At 39.9% G+C, this 12,935-nt stretch overlaps 1 protein-coding gene across 4 annotated transcripts in view; it reads left to right on the top strand.

Annotated features, from left to right (window-relative positions):
* The first annotated feature begins 620 nt into the window (after positions 1-620).
* LOC122061292 (homeobox-leucine zipper protein ATHB-15-like) overlaps positions 621-12,935 on the top strand; it is a 35,568-nt gene continuing 23,253 nt past the window's right edge. The window contains exons 1-16 of one of the 4 annotated variants that reach the window (XM_042624527.1): positions 621-1,103; positions 1,892-2,261; positions 2,383-2,599; positions 2,699-2,858; positions 3,041-3,141; positions 3,227-3,317; positions 3,667-3,762; positions 3,868-3,981; positions 4,116-4,199; positions 4,318-4,473; positions 4,580-4,654; positions 4,939-5,045; positions 5,131-5,323; positions 5,960-6,145; positions 6,297-6,377; positions 12,050-12,184. In XM_042624527.1, the coding sequence (XP_042480461.1) occupies position 2,261; positions 2,383-2,599; positions 2,699-2,858; positions 3,041-3,141; positions 3,227-3,317; positions 3,667-3,762; positions 3,868-3,981; positions 4,116-4,199; positions 4,318-4,473; positions 4,580-4,654; positions 4,939-5,045; positions 5,131-5,323; positions 5,960-6,145; positions 6,297-6,377; positions 12,050-12,184 (1,797 nt within the window). In that variant the 5' untranslated portion in view covers positions 621-1,103; positions 1,892-2,260. Of the gene's footprint in view, positions 2,600-2,698; positions 2,859-3,040; positions 3,142-3,226; positions 3,318-3,666; positions 3,763-3,867; positions 3,982-4,115; positions 4,200-4,317; positions 4,474-4,579; positions 4,655-4,938; positions 5,046-5,130; positions 5,324-5,959; positions 6,146-6,296; positions 6,378-12,049; positions 12,185-12,935 lie in introns of all 4 variants that reach the window. The other 3 variants (XM_042624533.1, XM_042624519.1, XM_042624541.1) reach the window with 3 other exon arrangements.

The raw sequence follows: 12,935 nt of genomic DNA, 5'->3' as shown, positions 1-12,935 counted from the left end.
CTTGAAAAAATATAGCCCAGAAAATAGAAATCGAGGCGCATGCGATAACCCCTCTCATTATTCTTGTCCTTTTCTGACCCACACAACCCCCTCCATGCCTCGTTTTTTAAGGTTCGGATTCCAATATAAGAGTTTTGTATCCTATGTCCCACCGTTCTCCATTCCTCCGGTGTCTCCTATTTTTCTATTGGGCTACTTTGGTTTTTCTTATATTGTAGGTCCCACTTAAAGTGACCAATGTGAATGGGACACATGATGCGGACTCGCAACATCCGCATGAACTGTATCCCAATTCCTTAAACGCCCCCACATAACATATTTAAAAGCTTATCCCTCCCTTTTTTTTTTTTTTTCACCGATAATAACCGTCATATCCTCCCACCTGTTTCTTTGATTTCTTTCCCCAACGGGACTATTCAATGCTGTCGCCTTCGCATTTAGAATTATTATTAATGCGTAGGGATATTTTAGGTATACAAAATGAATGTTTTTGAGCAGTTCGGCGCCTTCAGTAGTTTTGATGGCATTTAATGCAATTATTAGATTCGGGGTTGGTTGTTTGTCATTCGAAGGGCATTTTCGTCAGGTAAACGTCATATATATAGATTTCTACTTCGTTTTCAACACCGCAAAGAACCAGTGCTTCTTGGCAGTCGAGGAAGATGAAATTTTTTTATTTTCTTTGTCTTAGGTTTTAGGGTTTCTGCTTGATTATGTCTGATTGCTTTCTTCTTCCAAAGGCAAAAAGATAGATTGGAGTTGCAGGGTCTCCATGGTTGGATTCTTGTTTAGATTCCTGCATTTCAGTCCTTGAGAAATGATGTTCTTGTTACCTCACTTCCATCTCTATTTATGATATTGGTGAGAGTACTATTTCTTGTTTCAGAAGCCCTAAGATGTTTCAGAGGCTAGGAACGATTTGATGAAATAAGTGAAGAGATCCTTGAAACGATGAGGAGAGCTTCTGCGGCTGCAAGCACTTTCTCGATACTCTGTATGTAGTAAGGGGGAGGAGGAGAACGTGAAACTCTCAGACGAGTTATCTGTTGGCGGTGTTGCTGCATTTGCATTTGTTCTTTCATTTTGCTGGAAGGATTTTCTGGGTAAGATCCTTGTTTGAACTTTGAAGTTTCTGATGTCGAGAAAATAGTACAGCGACTGGTTTATTTCTTTTTCTAGAAATTTTGGTTTTCGTTCTGAGTTTTTCTGGGAATCGAGGGGGAAGGGGAGGGGTGGGGGATCAGAGTATCATACGACTTGAACCGCCGACTTGTACGTGCTAGAGAGGGGAAGAACAATCTTTAAATCTCGAGAAACCTCTGGTGTGAAAATCCTTCTCCATCCTCTTGTTTCTTTTGCTTTTGTTTACGTAAGGAGAAAGAAGAGCATATTGGAATGTTTGCTTCACCTTTGTACTGTGGTTTAAAGGAGGAAAGAATCACTGCGGTTACTGTTTTAGACAACATTTGGTGGACGGTAAATCTTCAAAGCTTCAAAGTTTAGGGATGTTTCTGAAATAAGCATAGATTGTCTGCTTTTTAGAGCTTTTCAGGTTGGGAACAAACGATTTGTTCCGCAGACTCGTCGTAGTCTGTGTGTGAGAGAGAGAGAGAGAGAAAGAAGAAGCTTCAAATCTCAAGAAACCTCTGGTGTGAAAATCCTACTCCTTCCTCCTGTTTCTTTTGGTTTTATTCACTAACGCGTCGGACAACTAGGAAATTACAGAGCAGATGCGAATGCTTTCTTCAACTTTTTACTGAGGTTTAGAGGAGGAAAGAATCACTGTGGCTACTGTTTCAGGCAACATTGGTGGGCGATAAATCTTCAAAGCTTTAAATTGTACGGATGTTTCTGAAATAACCATAGATTTTCTGCTTGTGGAGTTTCCCAGGTTGGATAGCAGGTCATTGAGGGCGTTTGAAGTGGTGAACAGCTCCGATCTCGAAACATCTATTTTTCTTGTGTTCGACGCTGCCTCTTATAGAGAGAAGGATGACATAGATGTTTCAGCTTGGGAGACAGGGACCTGTTTCTTAAATATTTTCTTCCTGGTGCGTATCGAGATTGTTGGAGGTGAAATTTTGAAGAAGCAGACAGTAACGTGGTTAATATCCCCTTCACGGCTTCACCCTCCCCCGGCGGACGTGTTTAATTACTGATCCTAAGAATAGCAGGCTGATGTTTTGAGTAGAATTACCATTGGTTTTATGCCAGAGGAGATCAATCAATCCGACTGAGCTTCCTGCTTGGCGATCAATTTAGTAAGAACTGCTTCGTTTAATCTATAAGCTCTTTCTAGTTGACGTTTTGGTTAAGCGGTTCGTAAAGTGGAAGGAAATCTTTTTTTGGCTTCTGCTATCTGTGCTTTCTCTGGTTTTTAAGTGATGATGGCCGTGACAACGTCCTGCAAGGAGAGTAAAGCTGTACTGGACAATGGAAAATATGTCCGTTACACTCCTGAGCAGGTGGAAGCGCTTGAAAGGTTATATCATGAATGCCCCAAACCTAGCTCCATTCGACGACAACAACTTATCAGAGAGTGCCCGATTCTCTCCAACATTGAGCCGAAGCAAATCAAAGTCTGGTTCCAAAATCGAAGGTATCATGCAGGAAAAGTAATGGCTTCTCGATGAATTATAGTGTCATTTCAATGTCCAAGTTTGTTGTGTTTGAATTGCGTTCTGTTTTCCTTCTTCAGATGCAGAGAGAAGCAGAGGAAAGAGTCTTCACGACTCCAAGCTGTTAATAGGAAGTTGACAGCAATGAACAAGCTTTTAATGGAGGAGAATGACAGGTTGCAGAAGCAGGTGTCGCACCTGGTGTATGAGAATGGCTACTTTCGCCAACACACTCAGAGTGTAAGGGCTATAGATCTTCTGCTATTTTTATTTTTCTTTTCCTTCAAATTTGAATTTCTACACCTACAATAATTTCTGAACTAAAACTGGATTTTTTTTTTTGGGGGGCTGTGGCTGATTTTGATGTTTGATTATTCCTCCCTATATTGCAAGTTTTTACATTTTTGGTTCCCTTCTTGCAGACTGCTATTGCCACCACGGATACAAGTTGTGAGTCAGTGGTGACCAGCGGTCAACACCATTTGACGCCTCAGCATCCACCGAGAGATGCTAGCCCTGCTGGGTTAGTAGAAAACCATGTCGGCATCGTGCTTGTGCTTTAAATACTAGTTCTTCATGCTAATGGGGTTGTGCTTGTATTTTTCTAGACTCTTGTCCATTGCAGAGGAGACTTTGACAGAGTTTCTATCAAAGGCCACTGGAACTGCTGTGGAGTGGGTCCAAATGCCTGGGATGAAGGTCACCTATTCTTTCTTTTCTGTTTGCTCTTATTTTTTATCCTCAAGGCTTCAAGAAGAAGAAATTTTGCATTTTTCAGTAATCTGAATAGCTGACCTCATTAAGTTGGGATAAGGCTGAGTTTGTTGTTGTTGTTGTAGTAGTAATCTGAATGGTGCTCAGAAACTAGTGATTTATTTCTGTATAGACAGACATTCTGTATGCCCTTCTTTCATTTCTCACGTCCTTGTTATATTTTAACAATTAAAACCTATTGGAAGCTTTAGGTTGCCCATAACTCCTTAAAGTTCTTTTGCTTGATAATCATTTGACAATCTGTTCCATTGTGACCATCCTTTGTTTTGAACAGCCTGGTCCGGATTCCATTGGAATCGTTGCTATTTCTCATCGTTGCGCTGGAGTGGCTGCACGAGCCTGTGGCCTGGTGGGTCTAGAGCCTACAAGGGTGAGTTCTTTCTTTGACATGGTGTCTTAATTTCTCCTTGTCTCGTCTTCTGAATTACCATTGATCGTGCTTATGAGAAGGACTAAACCTATAATTTACTTGCAGGTTGCAGAAATCCTTAAAGATCGGCCTTCATGGTTCCGTGATTGTCGAGCTGTGGATGTGTTAAATGTGCTGCCCACTGGAAATGGTGGAACCATTGAGCTGCTTTACATGCAGGTAGGTTAGAATTGTTTTGAACTTGCAACAAATAGTGGGTGGAAATGTACACTTGCATAACTAACCTTTCATGTGTTTTTTTTTTTTTTTTTGGGGGGGGGGTATAAATTAACATCTCAAATTTATTCATGCAGCTCTATGCACCAACAACATTGGCACCTGCTCGGGACTTCTGGTTGCTGTGCTACACTTCTGTATTAGAGGATGGTAGTCTTGTGGTATGTAACTCTTTGCATGCGATGGGAGACTGAATAAGATTGCCCTATTCTTGTTTTGATTTGCAGTGTAAAAACGCAGATTTTTTCTGATAGTGTCATGTCTTAATGCAATTCTTAGGTCTGTGAAAGATCACTTAGCAACACTCAGGGTGGTCCAAGCATGCCACCAGTACAACACTTTGTCAGGGCAGAAATGCTGCCAAGTGGGTACCTGATAAGACCCTGTGAAGGGGGTGGATCAATTATTCATATTGTCGATCACATGGACTTGGAGGCATGTGAATTCACTTCCTATATTTAATTACTTTATTTGAATTGGCAATATTTGGTCTAGAAAACTATCCATTTATAACTTCATATGTCCTGATTCCATTAACCAGCCATGTAGTGTACCAGAGGTCTTGCGCCCGCTGTATGAATCATCAACAGTGCTTGCACAGAAGACAACAATGGCGGTACAACAATCTATCTTTGTCTAAGTAGAAATTATAATATTTTCCTGCAACTGCTCTGGAATTTTATCTGTGCAGCTTAAATTTTTGTAGAATTTCCTTTAGTCTTTTTCTTAGCTTTTCTTGTTCAAGGATTTGAAAGTTTGGGTAAAAGGGAGGAGAGAAAAGAAATAAAGAAAGAAGCCTTCCTTTATTACAATAGTCAAGCAATGAATTATGTGCAAGGCGCAGAGGTTGCTATAATTGTGGTTGTCTTATGCATTTAATCTGTCATTTGTTTCATTCAGGCTTTACGTCAGCTAAGGCAGATTGCTCAAGAGGTTTCTCATCCAATTGTCTCTGGTTGGGGCAGACAGCCTGCAGCCCTACGAGCACTTAGCCAGAGGCTCAGCAGGTCTGCATAATTTGATGCTTTGAGATCACCTTTTTGTCACTGGTACACAGATCATTTGACATTGGAATTTTGACGTACTCTGCAGGGGTTTCAATGAAGCTCTTAATGGTTTTACTGATGAGGGATGGTCTATGATGGGGAGTGATGGCATGGATGATGTTACAGTCCTCGTGAATTCTTCTCCTGGGAAAATAATGGGTGTCAATCTTTCCTTCGCAAATGGATTTCCTTCTGTCAGCACTGCTGTTCTATGTGCCAAGGCATCTATGCTTTTGCAGGTTAGGATACTGAACTTGCTGCATTTGCTTACTATCGTCAAATTACTAGACAAATATTATGAAGGTGCATATCAATACTTTTTAATTTATAGGCAACTATTTCCTAGTTTTTCTTCTCTTATTTGTCTTTGTTAATTTTTTCCTTTCGAAAGAAGATATATGCTGAGAAGAGATATTGGATGCCTTTTGAAATTATATTTATTAACATATGCCTTCCAGGCATGATGAGAGGAGATGTTCTCCTAGTCCTTTGACTTCCATGGAAAATCTAGGAATGTTGTATTTTCTCTGTATCTTCTGTTTTTTAGCATCAAACATGCTGTGATAAGTTCAATTCCTTATTGTGGTTTTAGTTGTCCAGCTGCTGTAGAATCAAATTGATGTAGCAGGAGGAAACTAGTTAACAAGTCATATTTCTGGTTTGGTTCTTTGTGTTCAAGTTTTAACGTAGATAGTCTAATCTGATCTGTTCTTATGCCAATTTGATATATCGTCATCATTTCCTGTTTGAATTTCTTTCTCAATCTTTTGATCTGAGCAATGTCATAACCTCTTGGGTTCGAAAAAAACCGAATTTAAAATGATTCTAGTCAGACATTTTATAATATACATCTGTGATTTCATTCTTTTTTGCAGAATGTGCCTCCAGCAATACTCCTCAGATTCCTTCGGGAGCATCGCTCAGAATGGGCAGACAACAGCATTGATGTTTACTCAGCTGCAGCTGTTAAAGCTGCTCCCTGTAGCTTACCGGGGTCTAGGATTGGAAGTTTTGGTGGTCAGGTTATCCTTCCATTGGCTCACACAATTGAGCACGAGGAGGTAAGAAATTTGCTCCAGTGTAAATTTCCTGTTTTTATGTGGCATTGTCAATGAATGAGTGTTTCAATCTGTTTACATAACTTAATTACATGATTGAAACTTCTTACCATGTGCTGAATGCTTATCCAAGAAAAAAATGTGTATGAAACAGCTTTTAGAGGTTATTAAGCTGGAAAACATGTGCAGCGGACAGGATGAGACAATTATACCTAGGGATATGTTTCTCTTGCAAGTAAGTAATCTTGTTTTTGATCAACTAATGTCATAACCCCTTATTATTCATGTTTCATTCATTGGCTCATCAGTTTACTTATCTTTTGAGAGGTGGGTTTTACTCTGGTGGCAAAAATCGAAATTCTTCCATTTTAAAACAATTCTCATCCGTGTGAAGTGAGTTGGCAAATCAATGAAGTCTACATGTTTGCTCTGTCCATAATTCTTCCCTTGTGGCAAGAAGTGGCAATTTTTTCTAGCTGTTTATTTGAGAAAAAACAAAAAATGAGCATATCCAAGGGATCTTTGTAGAGTGAAACGTCAGTGCAAGGTGGGCCGTGAGGCTGATGTTGACAAAGGGGACTTTAAATGCATCTAAGCTAGATTTTCTCCTTATTTAGATGGTTCTGGATATACTTCTTCAGCTCCTATGCGGCAGAAAACCTCATTACTGCCAGCTTCCAAACCTGTGTATATTTGAACTGCCTTTGATAAATATTTATTTATTTACTGTTAGAGTGTAGCATGGGGTAGTATGGTGTACTGTGGGATAAGTGGTATAGTTAGCGTTAGTGTTTGAGTTGCAGTTAGTTGTTAGATAGTTGTTTAATTGTTATGAAATTTTATTTTTCAGTTATTTCTTTATTCTAATTGACTTAGACTCTTAGTAGGATTCCTACTAAGAGTTAATGACTTGACAATATATGAGTTAAAGGATAGACCACGATATGATCATAGGATTATCTTTCTTATCCCATTGTGTTCTAGCTCCTTCTCTTTCACTTCTTTATCCTTCTCCATTGTCCTTCATCTTCTTCTTTCTGTAGGTACTGGTTTACTGGTTATTGTCACTTTTACATTTTTACTGCAAAGAATTTAGTATTATTAATATAAAGACTTCCGAAGTTAGAGGATAGACAGATTTTTGTAGAGAAGTTCCTAGCAACACTACCTCTTGAGGAAGCTGCAGCACTTGACTGAGTTAGTTATAAAGGACCAAAGAAAAAAAAATATAATACTGTAAGAACGATTTTTTTTCTAGTCTGTAAGACCGGAGAGAGATTTTGATTTATCTTATCTTTTTTGGATTCTTCAAGATTCATTCTCCATTGGAGCTCTTTCCTACAAATTGGTTTGGTTGGAACTAATTACATACTGAAATTAAAATATAGAATACTATTAAGATATCTATAACTTTTTAATTGTGGCAATCTCACTATGGAATCCTAATAAAGATGACTTATATTGTTATATCTCGCCTTTGATTTAGAAAATAAATGATGTGACACTCGAATGGTTGGACTAGCACGATCAGGTTTGGAAACCCAGGCCCAGACTGAACCGGCCCAACAGAGTTTTGTTTTTAACAAGGGCTTGTAGTAGTTTGTTATTTATTTGGGTTTAGTTTGTGGCCTTTTATTTCTTATCATGCTTTGCTTTGAATAAGTTGCGTAGGAATAGGAGATAGAGTTTGAGCCATTTTGGGTTTTACATTCTGGTTAGGAGTCTGTTTTTTTCTCTTTATATACTTGCATATACCCGATAATAAAACATATTTGAAATTGAAAGTTGATTGGGCTTGCTCAACGTGAGTGTGGCGTGGTTATGCTTATGTGATTTTCTTTCTCCCCTGCAATTTTGTGTTCCAATCTTAGGTATCTTCCTGTTCTAGCTGTTCTATCATTGCCCCTCCAATTTGGTACCATAGCCAAAATTCCCCATCTTCCCTTTACTCTCTCTCTTTTCCCTCGCCGAGGTACGACCTCTCCTTTGTGTGTGTGTGTATTTTGTTTTCTTTCTTCTTTTCTGTTCAATATTACCCTACTTTACTATTTTTGTTCTTCCCCATCTGCTAAACCCTAGCATGACCTAATTGGTTCATAGGTTTCAATAGAACCTGGGCCATGCCGAGAACAAAGGTTTGAATTATGTCTCCCTGGTGATTTCATCCTTGGAATCTCGAACCTAATACTCTTCCTGATTTGAAAATTAAACAGAACCTCTACGTGGTTCTACAACATGCACACACATAGTTTTGAAACCCAATTTAGTTGTTAGGTAGAGAATTGAGTTTGCACATACCTGGTTTTCAGAGGATCTGTAGTAGAGAATTCAATCCCAAAATTCTAGTGTGAACCAATATCTGGTGTGGGGGATTCTCTTTTGTGGTCTTTGGTTTTCGGTGTTGTAGAGTTCGTACCTGGATTTGAAGACCTTCACCATGGTTCGAACCTCCACCCCCCTAGTGAACTGGATTTCTTGAGCCAAAATCCTTCTTTTGTTAGTTGACACTACTCCTGCTAGTTCGTTGGACCGAGGTTGAAGACAACCACGTCTTCCTCCCCTCCCCAATGATATGTTCCCCTTTTAACCCTTATTCTCAATATTTCTCCCCCTTTTATTTGCGAGTTTACTTAAATACCAATCCTTTAAGTTAGTATTCCCCTTTTTTTTTTGATTCTGACATTACCCCCAATATTGCTTGCTTGTCTCCTTTAAGTCGTGATTCTATTTCTTATATTATACCTTTGATGTGACTATCCTCTTGCTCATGTGGGCCCGTAGTGATTCTGAACCCTGAGATCACCATCAATTTGGAGATTCTAACCATATCATAACCATGATGGCCAATAGTGAGATTCTTCAATAGCTTAATTCCTATAAAGATGAAAGTAGGTTGGAGATTGCCAAACTAACAGATCGTGTTGAGATTGCCAACCTCATAGATTGTGTTGATATCATCAACGCAAATGTCAGTTCCATCCAGACAATGATGATTAATGACATCCATGGAAGCTTCTGTTGACCTAGTGGTGGCTTCTGATAAAGGAAAGAGTCCCATACAGTTTGGGGATTCTTCCAACTCCATCCCATAAGGCCCGTTTCATGTTACACCACCGCCACCACCACCACCACCACCACCACCACCATATGGAGTTGGTCGATGTGACGATTCATCTTTATGGAGCTGAAAGAGAAGCGAAGCTGGACATACTTGATTTTTATGGGATTAACAATCCAGAGTAGTATCTTTACTATGTTCATAGTTTGGAGATATTTTTCAAATGGTACGGTTTGACTGATGCCAAAAAGATTATATTTGCAGAAGCTAAGCTGAAGGGCATGATTCGAGTTTGGTGGATCAAACATCAGCAACAAATCGGACTCGATGCATTGGGTTAGTCACTATTTTGGTTGAGATGAGTGAAGCCATGAACCAAAGATTCTTGCTTATTGACAAGAGGTAATGCATGTACCTCTCTTTGGGTGGACCCTTGGCACCCCTCAGACATTCTTCTTTTTTTTGATCTCGCCCAGATCCATCTATTCATCTAGCTTGAGTAGACTGGCCAAAGTCAATGTCATCCTTTTTGCTAATGGATGGCACCTCCCCTTTCCCCTCCTCCCTTTGCCGATCTCAAGTCCTCCCTCCCCACTATCCCTTCAGGTCATCGTGGAAGAGAGGACAAGATTCAGTGGCTCCCCTCTCCCCAAGGATCGTTCACCTCCGCCTCTGCCTGGGAATTTATTCGAACCAAAGGCCCCTAGTGCCGTGGCGCAACAACATCTGGTTTAAGGGTCACCTCTCATGCCACAACTTCACTCATCCACTGGAACATTCAGGTCCCCCCTCTTGCTAGCTCTGTTGGAATGGCACTGAAGATGTTGACCACCTCTTTTTTCCTTGCTTATTCTCGTCCTTCATTTGGAAGAGAGTCCTTAGTTCCTGTTGGTTCTCTCGCAGGAGAATCCTTCATTTGTCTAAAGAATGGATCTGGATGGACATGACTTTTGGAGGCCATATTATCTGTGACACTATTGGGAAGATTGCCTTTAGAGCCACGATCTTTTATATTTGGATGGAGCATAACCTTCGTAGATGGACTTCCAACTCGATCATATGATAAGATTTGAAGGCAATCTATTTTTTTGTCAGCTCCAAACTAGGTTGTCTCCGTCGCCGCCTTGTTCGTGACTCCCCTAGGAATAGGTTGATGGTCACTTCTTGGGGGCTCCCCCTCCATCACCGCCCGATGTATCCCTTCTCTTAGCTGCGGTTTTGGTCCCCTTTTTTGTTTAGGCTCCTTTGAGGTCTTGTTCCTTTTGCCCCCCTCTTTCCCCCCTTGTATATTCATCTCCTTGGTAATGAATTTATTTATTCACCCAAAAAAAAAAAAGAATGCATGTACTTCATTTTTGCACATTGAGACAAGATAACTTGACAGTTGAGGAGTATGCAGCCAGGTTTTACTATTGAGTCACTCGTTCTGATTTTGAATTGGATGAAGAGGTATTGGTCACATAGTTTCGCTATGGATTGTACCCTTAGGTCAATTCTGTACTAGCATCCAGCTGATTGCCTACGAAGTCGCTTTCGCTGATAAGGAAGAACTCATGGCTACTACTTCGAAAGAAGAAACAAAGGAACAACCTAGTACTTCTAGAGTCTGAGTGAGATCATGAACCTAGTGAAGTCCATGATAGTAATAGTGATAGACAACATCATCTTTGTCATGTTCTTCATCCACTTTTGGCCACACAGTTTTTGAAGATGATGATTGGTTGCAACAGTATTTTCCAAACCAAAGTGTGATGTAACAACAGTTTGTGGACCATGGTAATTGACAGTGGTAGTGGTTGTATCAATGCCATTTCTGAAGACGCCATTTGCAAGCTCGGTTTAAAGAAACAGCTGCATCCTAACCCCTCCGAAGTTGCATGGGTGAACAATACTAATCTCAAGATAAATGATTGGTGACTCTATTGGTGGTTTGATTGATCCCATGCAATGTGATGTCCTACCCATAAAGTGTGTCATATCCTCCTAGGGTGACCGTGGTTGTTTGATTTTAAGGCTCGACTTTGTGGTTATGAGAACACTTATCCCATCCAACCCAGTGGACTCGAGATGAAGTTCCGCAAGCAAAGCTTCAACGGACAATGAGATCTTTACCTCTTGTGTGTACTCAGATGTTCTCTTCGATCCTTGTTCAAACTCGATGTAGTTGAGTTTGCTTTAGAGGAGGAGAGTTGATGCAGTAGAAATGGTTGGACCATCACGATTGGATTTGGAAATCCAAGCCCAGACAGAGCTGGCCCAACACAGGTTTTTGGTCTAACATGGACTGATAGTAGTTCAGTTATTTATTTGGGTTTAGTTTGTAGTCCTTTTTTATTATTATTATTTTTTTATATATTTAATATTATCATATTTTGCTTTTTAAGTAGATTATGTAAGAATTGGAGATAGAGTTTGAGCCAGTTTGGGTTTTACATTCCACTTAGGAGTGTTTATTTCTGTGTATATATATATATATATATATTTGCATGTACCTAACAATAAAACAGATTTGAAATAAAAAATTTGATTGAAAAGGTTTCAACGTGAGTGTGGTGTGATTGTGGTTACGTTATTCTTTTTCTCTTCTGCAACTTTGCGTTCCCATCTCAGGTATCTTCCCGTTCTATCATGAGCCATCTGTCAATAAAGCTAAATGCAATCACATCTGAGGGTTGTCCGGTTCAGATGGGAAAGTGGTGTTTTCTTCTTTTTAATGGGAGAGAACATGCTTCTATTTAGCTTATGTTTATTGTTTGTCGCAAATTTTAAATTATTGACATTCTCTTTTATTGATCAGAAAGTCAATTTTAGCATTTATGTTATTGACTCTGTTATTACTGTTTTCTCAGCTCTGTAGTGGGGTGGATGAGAATGCTGTAGGCACCTGTGCTGAACTCATTTTTGCTCCAATTGATGCATCTTTTGCTGATGATGCACCTCTTTTACCCTCTGGTTTCCGTATCATCCCTCTTGACTCTGTGGTGGTAAGTTAATTGGGTGACCGTGTAAAATTATTGCCTTTACTTCTTCTGCTACTGCTACTATGGCTACCAAACTTCAAAATTTCCACTTAATCTGTTTTCATGTAGACTTAATTTGTAGTCTTTTTTTTTTTTGATGAATAAATAAATTCATTACCTAGCAGAGGAAAGAATATACAAGGGGGAGGGGGAGAGAGAAGGGGGGGGGGCACAGCCCAAAAGCAAGCCAGAGGGCAGCACAAAATCACACCAAAAAGGGGGCTCTACCTAAGAGCAAGGAACAACCAAGGGGCAATCAAGGGGGAGGGGGTTGTGTCAAGGGGGATAAGAGAAAGAGTGGGAGGCCCTAAGAGACAACAATAAGCCTATTCCTTGGGGTATCAAAAATCCTTGTTGAGGTAGCACAAAAGGACAATTTCCCATTCTTGTCAGTGATGGAGAAGCTGGCAAAGGTCATGTCAACCTAGATCCATTATCTGCTCAAGGGGAGGATACTTCTACTAGAAGGCCAACAGTTGCTGAGAATCCTTTTCCAAACAGAGGAGGATAAGGGGCAGGAGAAGAATAGGTGGTTAGTGTCTTCAGCACTATTCCAATAGAGACGGGTGGACTGGAATGTGCTGATAAAGAAGAAAGGCCTGGGTATGAAGGCTGTTGGATAGAGCTTGCCTGGCAGTAAAGCTATGGTGTGGAATGTAGTCTTATATGTACCACCCACCAAGTTCTTTTTTTTTTCTTCTTTTTTTTTTTTTTT

This window comes from Macadamia integrifolia, chromosome 2 (genome assembly GCF_013358625.1).
Source record: "Macadamia integrifolia cultivar HAES 741 chromosome 2, SCU_Mint_v3, whole genome shotgun sequence".
NCBI lineage: Eukaryota > Viridiplantae > Streptophyta > Magnoliopsida > Proteales > Proteaceae > Macadamia > Macadamia integrifolia.
Note: the sequence above shows the minus strand (reverse complement) of the source record. Positions and strands in the feature narration are given on the sequence as shown.